The 18,298-nt window shown below is 37.3% G+C and overlaps 1 protein-coding gene across 6 annotated transcripts in view; it reads left to right on the top strand.

The window, feature by feature from the left end:
• The window catches only part of elna (elastin a), a 75,625-nt gene that overhangs the window by 24,213 nt on the left and 33,114 nt on the right, over positions 1-18,298 (top strand). For all 6 annotated transcript variants that reach the window (XM_084125789.1, XM_084125787.1, XM_084125785.1 and 3 more), the window contains exons 5-15: positions 14,683-14,763; positions 14,841-14,903; positions 15,002-15,028; positions 15,643-15,678; positions 15,799-15,894; positions 15,977-16,024; positions 16,694-16,756; positions 16,840-16,878; positions 17,011-17,085; positions 18,013-18,051; positions 18,150-18,233. In XM_084125789.1, the coding sequence (XP_083981915.1) occupies positions 14,683-14,763; positions 14,841-14,903; positions 15,002-15,028; positions 15,643-15,678; positions 15,799-15,894; positions 15,977-16,024; positions 16,694-16,756; positions 16,840-16,878; positions 17,011-17,085; positions 18,013-18,051; positions 18,150-18,233 (651 nt within the window). The remainder of the gene's footprint in view (positions 1-14,682; positions 14,764-14,840; positions 14,904-15,001; positions 15,029-15,642; positions 15,679-15,798; positions 15,895-15,976; positions 16,025-16,693; positions 16,757-16,839; positions 16,879-17,010; positions 17,086-18,012; positions 18,052-18,149; positions 18,234-18,298) is intronic.

The following is an 18,298-nucleotide window of genomic DNA, read 5'->3' as shown; positions in this document are numbered from 1 at the left end:
GGAGCGAGGGGTAAATGCAGAGAGAATGAAGGGTGTGGGCCAGGCAGATGAGCTGGGAAGAGCCAGCGAGTCTTGAGAAGCACATGTGCTTTTCATTAGCTGGCTCAGACCTGTCCTTAAACTGCTCGCTTCTGGCCTCTGATTGTGAATAATGGCTGATCCTCATGTCGCAGAGTCCACACTGACATCCTCCAACTCCCGCAGGAGCCACGCATCACTTCCTGTGCTCGTCCCCAGGTGCAGACAATATGCTCCTAAAGCAAAATTTGCAAACAAGTCCTTAGAGTTCCTTCTCACTCCTGATGATATGGTTGTATGTTTACATTGAGCCATGTCACAGTCGAACGGTTTCAAGATGCTGAAGATCACTTTTCGTTTCATCAGTCTTGCGCAACCGCTTTGGAAGAGCACAGTTCCAAAAAAACAAATGCTTTTCACAACAATGTGGTCATCATCATAACAGTGTTCTACTATTAGAGTATGATTTAGCATAAAACAAGAAGTCTTTTCTTCTTAGTTCCCTTCCTGAGTAGTGACACACAGCCATAAAACACATGCATGCATCATTAACGGAAGAAGAGATGTGTGTATAGTTTGACGCTGGAAATAAATAACCAATAAGTAAAAGGAGGAAAAAAGGCAACAGATCTTATTGTGTCAGATTTGGACTTCATTTCTCAATGCAATGTGGATGCAATAAATTAGGCGGGGGAAACAGCATTTCTTCATGAGATTTCTTAAAACATGAACTGTTCAAGCATGGATACTTTTGGTACTCATCCATGTAGATGTTGTCCCGTGACATGAATATTATATATAATAATTTCAAGATTTCAAGAAACAAAAAACAATATTTGTTCCTCAGTTTCTGGGAATGAATTGAGTAATTATAGCCATTCAACTTTACAGTACAATTGAAATCATTTTTAACATTTAGGGCTCTATCTTACACCCGGCGCAATGCAGCACCAAGCGCGACCCAAGTGTTTTTTGCTAGTTTCAGTCCGACACAGTTATCATTTTCACGTCCTGCACCACGTTGTTTAAAGCTACACTGTGTAAGATTTTCTCCCATCTAGCGGTGAAATTGTATATGACTCCAACTGAATATTACTTTCTAGCCCCTCCCATTCCGAGGGCGTTTTAACTCCTACGGTGGCCGAGGAAAAGTATCCTAGACGTCGTTCTAGCGGTATGCACAACCATGCTATAGTTAACTATAAAACTTCGAATTTACACAAATAGGCTGAATTACCTGTCGAGAAGAAAGCAGGTAACTTCGGCGTCCCTTTTAAAATCCTTGCTCCTCATGAGCTCCTCTTTCCATCTTTGCCTGTCGCGTTGTCGTTTTAATTCTCTCTTTCGCTTCCTTGGCGACTCTGTTACATGTCCTCGAGGATAGGCGTGATCCTCCATCTTCAACAGGCTTTCAAATCTGCCGGCAGTCGTGAGTAATCTCCCCCTCACATTCATCACGGTGCCACTGAGTGTAAAAGCGTGAAAGGCAAAGCTTGAATTTCCAGGTATGTCCCTCTTTGGTTAATGTATTTTCAAGATGGAGGCGCAACAACGACTCGCTCGTATGTATTCTGAATGGCAGATTCTATGCTTACGAAAATACTTGATTAGTTGGTGGAAGTAATTACACATAAATGAGCACATATAATTTTGAAGTGTTTTTTGCAAAGAATCAACTTAAAAAATTGCAACGTGTAGCTTTAAATAGCAAATGCATTTGCGCCCATTTGTGCACCCATGGGCGTGCTGGTCTAAAAACGAGGTGTGTTCTGGCACATTGTTGGTGTGTTGCTATTTTGAGGCAACAGAAATAGACTGCAATATTTTTTTTGTTGTTATTTAATGAGCGCGTTAAATGCAACTGGCATTTAAAGGGAATGTGAGATGACACTCTGATTGGTTTAACGCACATAAATCCCAAAACACACCCATCACTAATTATGAGAATAGGAACAACCCTTTTGAACCATGCGCTGGGCGCGCCGACCATTTTTCCCATAGTTAAACTAGCAAAAGTGGATTCGGACTCGCCCTAAGTAAACTTGCGCCCTGCACTTTAGACCATGTGCTTAGATCGTTAAAATAGGGCCCGTAATAGGCTTTACAAAATATAACAACTTTCCATTTAAGTGAACTTAAAACAATCTTCATATAAACTAATTTAATAAATATTCACATAATAATAATAACAACAATATTTTAATTTACATAATAAATGTTACATTTAGTAGCTGTGTTTTTAATATAGCAGGGCTCAAAGTATAAGATTTTCTTTTTTACTGGCCGTAAAAAAATAATGTTTTTGTCCCATATAACCTTTGTAACTTTTTTTTTTTTTTTTATAAATAAGGTTATGACACCAAAATTTTAAATACCACAATTCTCGATTTCAGTTTTTACACCACAACTTAAACTATTAGCCTAACTAATCTGGGCATGGTTTCACAGACAGGGTTTAGATTAAGCCAGGATTATATCTCAGTTTAATAAGGACATTTTAATTAGCTTTTATAAATATGCTTTAAAAAAAACATTACTGGTGTGCCTTTTCAGACAAAATAATGGCACTGACATATTTTAAGATACAGGGGCCCTATCTTGCACCCAGCACAATTGACTTTGCACACCGACGCATGTATGATTCCTATTTTGCACCCGCACAAAGCGGACTTTTCCCTCCACAGACGCACATCAGTAAATTAGGAAATGAACTTGCGCTCCCGGGGGCGGTTCAGCGAAAAGAGAAGGCGTGTTCCGGCGCAAACGTTCCCTGGTGCTATTTTGCAGGTTTAGAAAACAATTCCGCCACAGACCAGGAAAAACCTAGTCTAAAGTCAGTGGCACGTTATTCAGATGCTATTTTAAGGGCGCATGCTTGGCCATAATGTAGCGTGTGCACAACGCGCATACACTTTGCTTCTCTCATCTACACACAAACGCAGCAGTTGACATTTTTGCAAGTCATACATAATTACAAGGAAAAATATTCCACATGAGGGAAATCATTGTGGTGTCCGTGAAGATGTGAAATAATAGGCATAAATCTAGCTTACACATTTACCCAAATTATTATACACCTGTTTAACCGAAGCTAATTTTGGTGGGTTTCTCCCATCCCCATACAATGTCACTTCTCTGTGTTTTACGGCCCTGACTAGAGCGTCGGTCTCCTCGGCTGGCAAATCCGCCATTATAATAGCAAACCGCCATGGAACAAGCACGCCTGATTGGTTTATTTCACGTTACGCCCAAACCACACCTATGAGTAATGTAGCTACTTCACACCAACCCATTTTAGATTTGCGTCGGGCGCAAGAGTCATTTATCGGTATAGTCGGTATAATAGCAATAGCACCCGAGACCCGCCCACAAAGTTTCTTGCGTTTCGCGTTTGATAGGGCCCACAGTATATCAGTGCAAGTTGCATTTTAGTCTGTAACTAGACTTTAGCCTGGTCTGTGAAACATATAAATAAAATATTTAGTTTATAAGTTTTGTTTATAGTTAGTTTAAAGTTAAAGTTTATAAGTAAGGGTTATAAACATAAAGTTTGATAAAGTTTAAACATGATTAAAGACAAAGTAAATAGTCAGTAGTAATAAAATGAAATAAAATAAACAAATTACAAGCAATTGCAAAAATAAACACAATACAACAAAGAACAAAGAACAAAGTATTTCTTTCAGGTGAGAAGTACTAAAAAAAGTTAAGTTACAGAAATTGATACTAAATCAAATGTAAAACAACACAGCATAGTTTTCTCTGTATACATTAATTTGAGATGAAACCTTATTAAAGCTATAAAAGTCATTCAGTCAAGAGCAGTGAGTGATTTTCTCTTTTTTCCTTGGCTTTATGATTAACATTAAAGTCACCATGAAATAAAAATTCGTATTTTTTTAATGGAATGTTGCAGTGTTTTTTCTGAAGTATTTATCTGTGCGTATCATTATTGTTTTAAATTAATGCGCCCTCATAATCTTGAATCAAATGAACATTCCCTCAATCTTGCAGTCACATCTCTTCTCTTCTTTGATGGTGTGTTTACTGGTGCGAGGGCGGGGCAATTTGTCACTCACATGAGATCCACCAATAGCAAACCCCAACCATAAATGTTTTCTTGTTCTAGAAACCGTTTCATGCCTGTATGAATTAAGTTCTCTTTAGCGTCTTATCACGCTGGAATGGTTAAAAGCACTTGAACGAATGATTGGCTGATCATAGGATTGGCTTGCATGTGGACCATCCCAGGTCAGCCACCCTCTCTCGCTTCGTGGAGCTTATTGGAGTTAATTGTGTTCAGTGTTGTGGGAAGGTTACTTTGGAAATGTAATTGGTAACAGATTACAAATTACCTTATTTAAAATCTAATAAGTAGTGTAACATTTCAATTACTTTATTAAAGTAATGTAACTGATTACATTTGATTACTTTTTGATTACTTTTTTTAAAATTTCTAACACATTTTTTTGAACGGTTAATCATTTTCAAACATTTCAACCAGGCAGGGTTAACCTTAAAGTACTACTTCATCATGATGAAAATGCTTCATCACTTGAATTAAGATTATAATAATTTAATTTTAAAGCACAGCTATCACAAAATCAGACTTAAGCAATTCTTTTTACTTTGAGATCGTTCTGAGGTTAAATACAGATTTAAAATCATAATAAGAAATAGTTTAATATACTGTTTTTGAAATCAAATCTTTGCATAGCTATTTCCAGCACTGGAACGCATTTTTATCCCTCACCATGGTGGCAACTTTCAGACAGGTTGTATCCTAAAGCTTTCAGCGGCAGTGTGGATTGATGTAATTGGCAAATGTGATAACCAGTCAAAGATAACCAAGCAAAAGCATCAAAATAGCATTGCTTTACTAAACAGCCTTTCAATGGCAGATGGCATCGTGCACATCAAAATCAGGCAAAGCAACAAATTAATTCAACATGTTCTAGCTTTTTACAGAAAGTATTCAGATGTAACCCTCTTTGTAATCGTTAACATTTTCATAAGTAACTGTAATTTAACTACATTTTTTTTCTCAGTAACTGTAACAGATTACAGTTACAGTTATTTTGTAATTAAATTACCTAACTCAGTTACATCTAATTAGTTACTCCACAACACTGACTAAATTTATTAACACGTTAAAAAGAAAATAATTAAATCACATAACTAACTTTCTTGTTACATGAAAGTACTTTGACGCCCCTGGTTCTCGTGAGGAGCAAGAGTGGAGAGATCATGTGATCTCTGTTTATTGGTCATATCATATCTCAGCCCTGACTTGTCAGAAAAGTATTCAACATGCACAAACCTCATGCATATGTGAGCCATCTGGGACATGTTTCACGCATCGCCAACTGATCAGACCGCCACAGTTGGCTCTTGCATTGACATTTTCGACTTTGATTTGCACAATACTGTCCTTTGTGATAAATAATGGAAATAAATGATCAGTTGGTCTGTGCCAGCTCAGACTGCACTGTAAACCCATCCGGGAGTGATATGTTCATGTTCGAGCGTTTCACCCCAGTGCACTCTGTCATAAAACGTAAACATTTCATAAGCATGTCTTTCTGTTTGTGACAAATGATGTCTTGAAATGAAGCCACAATGTCAGCGTTTGGCTGTCACCATGATTTAAACTATACAGCTGAAGATGAAGTCATATACATCCACCAAACAACAAATTAGGGTAGCTACCATACCCCCATGGTCTCCGTGATTTTGCCAAGTAAGACATGTTCCTGGTTCAGCATATTTTGTTGATCCTGGAACAACATTCCTGTCTGAAAATGTTAGTCCTAACCCTACCCCTAAGCCTAACCCTACACATAACTTATCCCTTAAATCAGAGGGAACTGATAGATAAATGACACTGATGTAGAAGCACCTTAACTGTAAGCCTAAACCTAAACTGTAAACTTTTCCCTCAAATCTGATTGGTTGACTGGGATGTTGTTCCAGAATCAGCTAAGATGTTGATCCAGGAACATGTTGTACTGTGAAATCACATTCACCATATAGTCAAAGTTCATGAGACATGCAGTTGCAATTTAAAATGAATGACAGTAAACAAAACAAAAAGAAAAAAAAGGTTCAGTAGCAGATATGGCTGGAATTGTTGCAATGGATCGTTTCCTTTGATCGCTGTTTTGCTGTTGTCATGACATGTCTCATTTTCACTCGATTGTGCATGAAAATCAATACACTATGTGACATAGGTGGTTCGACAGATGCAAGTATGAAAACATCAAAACAGAGTATGCAAACTAAATGAAACAGCAGTCATGGTTACGTATGGTATGCCTATATAATAATGACGCTGTTGCTTTTGGTTGGATAGAGAGTTTACGGCAATCAGAGATTTTCATACTTTATAGGGTAAAGTAGATAGTACATTTACCACTGAAAATGTCTACAAAACAACGTTAGATTAGTGTTTGTAGATTAAGCTGAATTAATTGCAAAATTCTGCACAATGAGAAGAAAATAAAAAAAAAAAAAAAAAAAAAAGAGTCTAAAGAGTCAAATACAGTGATCGATGTTTAGAAGTCTCCATAGCAGTGCCAGTCGCTCACAGGAAAATACCATAGGTTTGAAATAAAACACTTCTGGTATCAGAACACATGGGGTGAGTGTTTTATAGTTCGGTATGTTGCTCGTAGTGTTGATGTCCTTATGATGTCTATTTTATTTTGGAGTCCAAAGGCTGGAAATAGTTGTGGAATCTCAATGTCACTCGGTCTTGGAACAATGCCTAGAGTCATGTTGGGTTGACACTAAATGATTGTGTGTTAACGCATCACAACTTGCTTCTACAAGTGTGTATTAAAACACTGGTTGAGAATAGCTCTCTTTAGGTGATCTGACCTTCCAGGGGTTCACCTCGAATGGCCTATGAACCAGATCCAATCACAGCTTGCTCAAAACATTTCATATCTACAGAACATTAAGTGAAGTTGAAGAATCTGTTCAGAAATTGAAACAGCTCCTTGTTGAAGGGAAGTAGCAATATTTTGACTTATTTTAGCAGTATAGGAATGCCCATAGAATGCAAGTTTTCATGGTTCTGAACAAGAAGATCTAGAGACTGTCTGACAATCGCCAATGAATGTGAATGAGCCAGCATGCGGTTGTTGATGTCATCCTTGGACCCTCTAACAGAAGAACTGTCTGTTTTTCTGTTTTTGTTTTTTTGTCATGTGAAAAGGAAAGGACTATGTAAGCCTTTATTTTTTCTTCCTTTAATTTGGTAACTGGCCATTTACTTGTTTGTAGGGTTCACAAGGGATACCAGGCTCACAGGTCAGTGGAAATGACTGGGTCTGAGATCCTTCCAATAATCTCGCAAGAATTCCGTGCCATTTGAATTCCAGGATGCTGTAGTCGGTTCACTGCAGTTGCCGTCAGTTACATGGACGAGGGCCACGGAATTCTCTGCTCTCTTAAATTAAATCTTCAGGCTTGTCCAGCTGCTCCAGCGAGAACGAGTGGAGGGTTGGAGGGGGTTTGTGGGTGTAGATTAAACTTTGCTTCTGCTCCTTACTCCTATCTATCTGCTGCTTTTAACAATCCGACGCTCATGTGGACTCTGCCCAAATGGTGTTTTGTATTAAAAAGAAATCATTGATGAATTATTCTTTCTCATATGAAATGTCTTTACACCTGTCATTCACATATTGGCACACAGCACTACAAACCTAGACAGGTTGGACGGCCACATGCTTTGAAAACTGAAGGCATGCTGCTGTCTTGATCATTTCATACTTGCTAAATCTAAACAAGGACCAGACAATTACAATCACCAAATAGTGCCCTGTCTAGTTGTCAGTACCCAAGTCTTGCTTGAAAGAAATCATTCAGACATCAAAGGAGAGAGTACTGGATTACATTTTCCATCTTTTATGATGAAATGACTTCTTTCCACCGTCTGCAAGACTGGTGAATAGTACCTTATAACATGTCTATATAACAAATGACTTATCGATTTTCTCAGAAACCAATGGAAATGAATTCACATACATTATCCATATACATTCAAAGTTCTGCAATTCCCTTTTTTTTTCATTTTTTTTTTTTCATTCATCCAATTAAAAAGATTTAGGGTAATGGTTCACATCTATATTTTATAACTTTAGTCAATGAAAAATATATATCTTTCCCTAAACAATATTTTCCATCTATGAAAACTATTTCATGAGAATGTTTGGTCACCATTATGGTGATTGGTGTTTCATTTAGTTAGGCAGCTGACTCTTTGACTTTTTATGTAAGTGGCCTTTGTAATAGTGTTTACCAAAACACATAATTTGTTGCAAAGGGAACCAGAAACAAAGATGATCAGGTGATATAGTTTTCATCATTATAAAGTAGAATAGTTCAATAATCTTATCCTTAACCAAAAGGGGTTCATTATTATCAATAAATTATTTTCAGCTTTCTTGACACAGATCAAACAATTTTGATCTTTAAAGATATTGCAGGGAATTTTCTTTAGACACACACACAGACATCAAGAATCAGCATAGGAATCTCAACAATGGTGACATGCTTTATGCCGCAATGCATGCTGGGAGCAATGAGTTTTATACTATGGTGGCTTCCAGCATGCATTGCAACATGAAACATGTCACCATTGTTGAGAATCATACACTGATACTTGATGTCTGTGTGTGTGTCTAAAGAAAATTTCACATAATTCATTTAAAAAAATCTAAACTCAGAATGTCTGATCTGTGGCAAGAAAGTACTATTGGTGAACACAATCTATTAATAACAACTTTTGATCAGAGATAAGATTAGTGATTTCTTCTATTTTATGATGCAAAATGGTGACAAATTATGTGTTTTGGAAAAGACCACAAACTGATATAAAATACTAAGAGTCAAACTGCCCAACTAAAGGAACACTGATCACCATAATGGTGATCACCAAACATTTTCAAGAAAACATCAAAATCTAAACCTCTGTTAATTCTTAAAACTTCTGCTGAGAGCTTGAGAGATGTATTGTCTTTTATTTGATTTCAGGCTGTGTGGTTTTAAGTTGTAGTTGTAATTGTTGTTTAATTTTCTGAGAGTGCAAGCATGATGTTGAACCAACATCACATTGTAACTTTCCATTACCATTGATTTTTGGATGAAATTTCAACATTTTTTGATGCTGATTCAATGCAGTTAACATCGACACATTAACAGTGATTTAACATTGTTTCGATTGTGGCTTGCTATCTGGGTCTAATGTTGTCTGGGTGTCAATGTTTGCCAGCTCTTAAAAGTAAAAAATCTGACACTTGAGTACTGAAATTGTGGATGTGTGGAAGTAATGTATAATAAGTTAATAAATATCGATGTAATGAAAATTTATTAGATTCTGGTAAGATTAAATATTAGGTAATGTTTCTTATTTGGAATCATGTTTTATTAAATTCATATCTTTTTGTTTGTTCAAAACAAATCATTTTTATTAAATATTTATTTTATAAAATGAGAAACAATTGTTTAATTAAATCTATATCTATTTGATTGGAGAAAATAAATCATTTATACTACATATTATTTCTTAAATGAGAATTTTTGTTTTGATTAAATCTATATATTTTTGTTTAAATTAAATTAAATTAAATTAATTGACTTTCTTCAACAAGAAAAATATACTTTGTGCCAGTTTTTATAAAAAAAGACATATCAAATCTAGTTGCAGCCAGGCTAGCTGTAATGTATCCAGCTCCACTGTTTTAGATCAGCATTATAGCTATTTCTGTGGCATGTGAACGTTTGTGTGGGTTTTTGCATGTGTGTGTAATTAATGGTAATTTGGCAAATAAGCATAAATCAGTATGGTGCATGATTAATTAGTGAATCAGATAGGTTCATGGTTGGTGCAGATGAAAAATGAACACATTAACATTGTGTGTATGTGTCTGACATTACTAATGAGTTGGCACTTCCAAAAAAAGTACCAAAACTCTGGAGGAACCAAGGCAGTCCCATTTTTGGTGTAGGCTAACCCTAAACCTTATCTAACCCTGGACAATACGCCACAATAACTGAAACTTAATTTATTCTAAGTCCCTCCCATCTAACATCGTCACCTATACGGGTTATTGTCTTTGACAAATAGCATCCAGCTTAAACATTCAGTGGTGGTTTGCTCTACTATCCATTCAAAAAACGTATATGCTGCTTCTTCTGTCCTCTTTAAGTTTTTGAGTGGACAGAGTTATATTTCGATAACCTCATGCACTCTGGGCTTTTTGGAAATATGGAGAGTAAGTTAACAGTTATATATTCCAGCTGCACTTGGACAGTCTTCACATTCATCAGGAATAGTTGCCTTGCCTAAGCAGTGCTCATAGTGCTTGAGGGAGGTTTGGTGTCTGACACCGGGAAACCAGGGGAGTGCATCATTAACTAATGGCAGACGCACCTGTCTGGGTGTCTGATCCACACGTCTGAGAGATGCTCTGACTGATATATTAGTGAAGATTATATGCACTAAGAAACTAATGGATCAACAGGTTCAGCTAAATATTTGAGATAATAATTAACAAACAGACATTAGCCACAGTTAGTCCAAGACCATTCCACATTTTTTCGGGTCTGAGTTTTGATTTGCTAGTAGGATTTACTGCAGTGTCACATGGCCTAGCTTTTGGCCCATTTTACAGTTTATTCTGGCCTAGAACTGTCCACTTATTTATGTCCAGCCTACCGACCAGTGACTAGTCATATTTTTTCATGCATGTGGTGTCATCTCTGCAAAATGAAATGACGGTGCTATTTGGTATTTTACTTATTATTTTCATATTAATAATTACAAATTTGTCACATGCAAAGGCTTTGTTGTCAGAAAGAATATGATTAGTGGAGGATACCATTTTTGCTTATTCCTTGGGGAAATCTTATCAAAGCTAAAATGTATTTAGGATATTCTGTCAGTTTCCAATAATTAGAAAAAAAAAAAAAAAATGTTTTGACAACCATATTAATTGACAACCATATAAACATCTGTGAATTTAGACCTGCTAGTAGGACATAGTCCAAATTTTGGCATAAAGTCTGGCCAATTTTACAACTTATTCTTAATTGTGCGAAAAGAAATAGAAGTTGGAAGCTGCACTGGAAACCACACTGATTTCCATGTATAGGTACACTTTCAAGTTCTGCAAAAATGTAGGTAGAAGAAAATTTTTCCAATGAGCCTGTGTTGGAAATAATTGCCACCACAATATTAGACTGTCTGGGAAAGCACTCATTCAAATACTTGCACAGCAGTGTCAGTTTTTCAGTTGATTGTTCATTGATTCCATTCTGCAACTAATGGAAGAAATGGGTGTAGACATTTTAATAAGTATAATTGTGAAAGAAAATGTGTGAACCTTTAATAGTTTTCTGCATTCTTGAGTAGCAATGTTCGGTTCTTGAAGGAATCTTTCTTTTGAACTGGTTCATAGGAAGTAACAGGTTGAGCCGGTTCTTTTATTGAACTGAATCGAATTTTAGTTCCGGGTTGATGACGCAAGGCGCACAAGCCGAAGTAGCACGTCCGACTCAAAAAGAACCAAATGAGCCGGTTCAACCAATTGTCAAAGTTTGCAGAGGATTGCCTAGGAGTCTGATGAGTGAATTGGCAATACTATGCAAGCCTGAGGCATGTACTGGAAATATGCTTGTTATGACTATTGTTATTAAATAACATTTTATTAAAACCTGCAAAAACTTTTCTGTCGAGAGATGTAAATACATTTTACAATAGTTTGTTGTGCATTCAGATAATATTTTAAGTTAAGCGAAATCAAGAAGTTTAAAAAAGTATATAGGTTTATTCTTTCTATATACTTTAGACATGTAGAACATATCCACGTTTATGCATGTCTGTAATGTATGCTTTTGATGCAAAACTTAAAGAAAAAAACGTATCCAAGATTTAGGCTACTCAATATTGATCAGTCATATCAACATAAAGGATCCGCAAATGAAACTGTGATCACAAACACCATTAACTTAAGAGAATGAAAGGCAATAATCAGCAATATGCATTCACACAAATAATTTTTCAATATGCATTGACACAAATTACTTTATTTGATTGTTTCATTGATATAACATGGCACTGAGTTGTTAGAAAATAAATGCGTAGTGCCAACATTGCTTGTTGACATAAGGAACCGATGAATCGGTTTTTGAACCGGTTCATTGAAACGAACTGTCCGAAAGAACCAGTTCACGGAAATGAATCGGACTTTACATCACTATTCTTGGGATTTTTGTCTAGATAAAGTATCCAAACAACCAATGCACAATTTTTTTTTAATTTTGGCAAATTTGTTGTGTTCAAGTGCTTTGTTGTCAGAAAGAATAAGAATCATGGAGACCAGGTTTTCTTGCCTATTTCTTGGGGAAATCTTATTCAAGCCTGAACAGCATGGCTGTCACGATCTCAGTGAATAAAGTCCACAGAAGAAGTTAAGAATAATAACCAACAGCTACGGCAGAGAAATCAAGGAATTTAGGGTATGTTTACACGACAAAGATACGCTTAAAACAGAGAAGTTTTTCCTTTGAGTTTTCCACGTACAGACGACACCATTGTCAAAACGATCCTCATTCACACGGATCCCCGAAAAAGACTAAAAACGTTGTATTCTGCTGCCAGGCCATTAGATGGAGATGAAACACTATAGACTGAACACATAATACACATGTGCATGACGTCAGGCGTGTTTTTGTTGTTTACACGGAGACCGTTTTCAAAAACTAAGTTTGCGTTTTTAGGCACCCAAAACGCTGTTGTCGTGTAAATGAACGGCCAAAACCATAAAAAGTTTTACGCTTTTAGTTGAAAACGGTGTCGTGTAAACAGCCCCTAAATATACACAGATAATGAACTAAAATGACTAGCAGGTGCGATGATTAAATGAATTACAATAGCAACAAATGAGAGAAAGAACACAGGAAGTCCATGATAGTGAAACTTAACGAACAAAAGACTGAATGTGTCTGACAATAGTAGAGTTGTCGTAATCACAGAAACCAGTCATCACTCTGTAGATTTCCAGAATTTTTTTTTGTTGTTGATGCTTTTCAATGTGAAAACCAAACAAAAAACAAACAAAGGGCCACCAATCAGACAGATACTGTTCTAACTGAAGAAATTCAGAATTTCAACACCACTGTTTCTCTGTCTAGGAGTGGTTGTCCAAACAAGAATCACTCAAAGAGCAAAACATGACATTTTAGGAGGTCACAAAACCTAGAGTAGCATCTGAGGGTTTTAAAGGCCTCTTTAAAGGCCTCTGCACATATTTAGTAAATCACATTGGAACCAGTGGATTTAGTAACTTCTTGACATTTGTGAAACCATCTGTGAACAGACTGTGGATGCTAGACATTTTAACTGATCCAAAAGAATTGCAAAAGGTAGGAGCCAAATGTAGACAAGCAGTTTAACAGTCTATAACAAGCCAAAATATGGTTACATCTCCAGCTCTCTACAACTGTGGCAATGTTCTGTGGAGAGATGTGGCTTTTTCCCAAGTTAATGATCTGTTGTCCATGACCCTCAGCAAACGAATTAACTGTGCTAGGAGAGCAAGAGTATGTGACCTCTGTTTTCCGTCAGTGCTGTGATAAATTTAATCTTTTTTTCTCTTGTGTGAGATGTTGGAATACCAGGATTTAGGGGTATCTTAAAGCTACTCTCAGATTTATAATGGCAACCAGGCAAAATAAAGACTGACAAGCAAAGCATTTTGCTGCACATCCTTTCCATTCCTGTATTCCTCCCTCTACCATAAAATAAGAATGCAAACTTTGTGACCTCATTTGTTTAGGGTTTCCGTGTTGAAGGAGGACAATGTAGCAATAATTTTCAATGAAGCCTAACTCCTCATTTATTTAGCCAAGATCCACTGTAGCCTCTGAGACCTCACTTTCCATCTTGACTTTCTTTTCATTTATTCTTTCCCTCTTTCTTCATTCTTTCCCATCCAGCCCCTCCCAGTTACCAAATCACCCAATAGCCCAGGCTATTTGGGGTTTGGATCAGATCATCATAATTCATAATCATTCATATGTCATATTCTTCCTATTAGATATTACTTCAGTTACACTTTTACTTTGATTGTCCACTTTAGACATTGTACTATCTACAAGTAGCTTCATGTAGTTGACATTAACTACGTCAACTAGCAGTCATTGGAGTATTAGTAGACTGTCTTAATATCTGCTAACACTTTATTGTGATGCTCCCAAACAGACATTCTACTGACTATAAGTAACTTTGCAAGTACTTGTCAACTTATTCTACTAACCAAAACCTAACAGTCTATAGAGTTAGTTGACATGTAGTTGAAAAATAATAAGGGTTAGTTGATGTATTAAAGTTGGAGGAGGGTAATTTGCTTATATTAGCTGCTTATAATACTGAATGGACCTTAAATTGGGATGCTGTGGTAGGCATCGTATTCCTATAGGCAGATTCCTGAGAGTCAGCTGATGCAAACTAGGCTGACATGACCTGCCAGAACTAAACTTAAACTTGATTTATTTATTTACTTATTTTTCCTTACACTACAAACTAATTGACTATAAATGTCCATGCCTTGCATACGGGTTTTCTAAATTTGTTGCTATATGTCCTTCGTACTGTAGGTGGTTTTGGGGCTTATGGTGGATATGGTGGTGCTGGAAGATTCTACCCAATGGCTGGAGGTCTGAAACCGGCTAAATCAGGTGCTCGTCCAGTGAATAGTCAGTTAACACATGTACAGTCAAGTAATTACATAATAACCATTAGGCTTTCTCTTTAGGAACTGGACTACCAGGTGGAGGTCTACCTGGAGGAGGTCTACCTGGAGGAGGTCTACCTGGAGGTGCTGTTCATTCAAGTCTATTGATTCATTTGATTTTCTCAGTGGCTAAGTAACACAAAATGCACAGCTCTCTTCTAAGTCTGATTTTCTTGTTTCAGGTGCTGGTGTAAAGCCCCCTAAAGGCGGTAATATATGTCTTTGAGTTTCCATCGTTTTCATTGTACAAACACATTGTAAATTAAACTTCTTTTAGGCAAGCATCTTTAGAGAAGATCTAAAATGGAAAAAGTAGGTGGAGAACTGACCTCATTCTCAGAAGAACTATTCATACAGTACAAACATACAGGTCCCTTTTTAACACATTTTACATATAACTACATATAACACGGCTGAGACTCTTTTCATGGTACTCCAGTTGGCTTGAACTTGAATGAAGGAGCCTTAGATCATGAGCCAAATCAACAAACGTGTCCCCTCTGGGACCCCGCTGGTGGTGTCCGTGGAATGAAGGCCAGCACATTACTTCAGCTTGTCCTTGGCACAATCTAAAAGCAGCATGCAGTGTCTGTTCCTCTGTGTTTGATATCGGTTGGAAAAGGGTTAAACAAATAAATGAACAGCCTGAAACATCAGCTTCCAGGCACTGAAATCAGATAAGATGACTTGTTTCATGTCAGAGGGACGGAGCAAGTGAAGCAAATTAAATCACTGAGGAATCACATGGAATATCTGCAGTCTAGCTTTGCACTCAATGTGTGTAATGATGTGACTATAAATGTGTGTGTTTATGTTTGTTCAGGGCCAGGTGTAGGAGGAACTGGTACTGGTCTCCCAGGTGCAGTGAATGTATATTTAGCTATTACTGGCATCGTCCTCTGCATGAGTGCATTTGAATGATTATAGCTAGCAGTGATAGTCCAGTCTATGATGGTCTTGTCTTTGTATTGCTTGTTAGGCCTTGGCATTCCTCAGACTGGTGTACAAGGACTGGGCCCTGGTGGGGTTGGACCTGGAGGGAAAGCAGCAAAACCTGGAAAAGCTCCAGTGCCAGGTAAGCGTGGGAGTGTGAAGTTGCATATATAAATGTAAATATGCACGATTATAGATCAGCTTTTCAATCTTGATTTTTGCAGGAGTGGGAGTGCCTGGTCCGTATCAAGGAGGACTTGTTCCTGGACAAGGTTTGTTCTTTTCCTCTGTTTATGTACTATAATTTGACCACCAGGCCCACAAGGAATCTGCAAACATTTTTCACATTTTCTGTGCTGATTGTGGGGAACATATGCCGAATTCTGTGAAATGGATCTACACATGGCACACTGAAATATGTTCAACAGAGCTGCAGAAACTACACTTCTAGGCCAGAAACATTATATGCAAGTATGCAAACCAACAAATTCTTGGCACACTCAAAAGGGCGATATAGTTACCTTTAAAGTAGGTAGCTAGGATTTTTCAGGTAGCTAGCTAAATACAGCTCCATTTAACTTGACTTGCTCAGAAAGACTGACCTCAGACCTCAGTTGCTCCTCCATGACAGCAGTTGACCTAAAGGAGAAAACAGACCACAGAAGACAGTTTATTCTAATGCCCACATAGAAATGGTGCATATTGTGCGGTTAGAAGCATTGCATTCACATACTTGCGTTATTGGTCCATTATCAAATTAGCCAAGACATCTCATAAACAAATGTGCCGAACTTGAACAATTTCTGCAAACATCTGTGGAGCTTTCTGAGGTCGCAGATTTCGTGCAGGCCACCTATTCAGTTATTTGGAAAAAACACCAAATTAAAATTGCACACATGGCCTCAGTTTGTTCTTGATCACTTGGATTTACATGACTACAGGCTTCAATGGACGGGGTGTTCTTCCTGGTGTAGCCACAGGAAGTGGACTCAAGCCTAAATCAGGTAAACTCTAAATGAAAATGACATCTGTCATTGTAAAAATAAACTATATGATATCTATATGACTGACTGAATCTTTCCCATAGCTGCTGGTGGTGCTGGGCAGGGTCTGGTACCAGGTGCTGGTTAGTACATGAGCATACAGCAACCATTATAAATAGAATAATTATATCTGGAAAGTGTGGAAGATGGATTTGTAAAGAAGTGTTTGCAAATCTGACAGGATCTACACTAGAAGTTTATTTTGTCTGTCATAGGTGGGCGTGGATATGGTGGACCACTGCAACAAGGAGTTTTTCACGGATACCCTCTGAAATCTCCCAAATCCCCAGGTGAAATTCCGGATTCTTTTAATCAGACTGCACAAATCAGCTCAGCCCAGCTTTACCACCCCCGAAAAGAAGCATTTGCTGACTGATTGCATTTGTGGTTTTACAGCTATTAAGCAATGCAATATGAGGTTGCTATAGAAATAAGCAAGAATGTCTTTCATCAACGCTCTAGATGAAACCCAGCTATATTGGATCACTGCTTAGACTTGCATTGCTAGTCATCCGTTTATGTAGTAGATTGCTCTCCGGTGCACAGAAACTTTGTGTGATTTCTCCTATATGGAGGTTCAACAGTTGAAGAGCTCAATTAATTTGTTTCGAGCACTAACCTCAGATTGACTATGTGCTCTCTGGGAAGTGACTCCTCACTTGGGAAAATGCCTTGACAAAGTTCATTGGCATAGTTTTCATAGTCATATCTAAAATATATTTTCGTAAATGTTTCCGAAATGAAATACATATTTTCACGTCTCTCTTATCGGTGAGCTATCAGCCTTAATCAAGGATTAGGAATACATCCAGTAAAATTAGGAGAAATTGATTGCGGTATTAATAGTGAGCCTCTAGTGGAACATAGCTTTTTCCAAACTTGCATATTTGTTCTGATTAAAACAGGATACAGTGTTGATAAAAATGTGTGGTCAACTTGAACGGTTTAACGCTTCATATGTTGTATAAAAGTGAGCTCCTACATCAACAGAAATAATTTGGATGCTTCTTTATCATCTGCATTTTTGCAATTTTATATGTATTATTTTATCTGAATGCACTTTTTGTTCAAACACTGGTTATGTGTTAGTTAATAGCAAGCTTTATTGTTGTGGATAGCTTTGATACATAAAAAAACATACTTGATAACACAAATCATTTTTGGTATATCTTTAGTATATTTTGATACATATCAAAGTACATTGCCTGTCTCAACAGGTGCTGGTTTGCCCTACACTGGTGGTAAACTTCCATACGGTAGGATACAGTAGCAACCTTGAGAACATGCATGTGCAAAATACCTGGTGTATGATGTGTATTAGCTTGTGTGCTGATTCTCACCTGGTATACCAAAGGTTATGGTGGCTTTGGTGGAGGTGCTGGACTCCCCGGTGGGAAAGCAGGAGCTGGCTCCAAGCCGGGTTATCCAACAGGGACTGGTGTGTTATGTCAGAGCTATCAGATTTGAATCATTGTTCCACATGTCTCAAAGCACATAACATTA

Source organism: Abramis brama (genome assembly GCF_963993115.1).
Source record: "Abramis brama genome assembly, chromosome: 10".
NCBI classification, from domain to species: Eukaryota; Metazoa; Chordata; class Actinopteri; order Cypriniformes; family Leuciscidae; genus Abramis; species Abramis brama.
The sequence above is the reverse complement of the archived record's forward strand: the minus strand, read 5'-3'. Positions and strand labels throughout refer to the sequence as shown.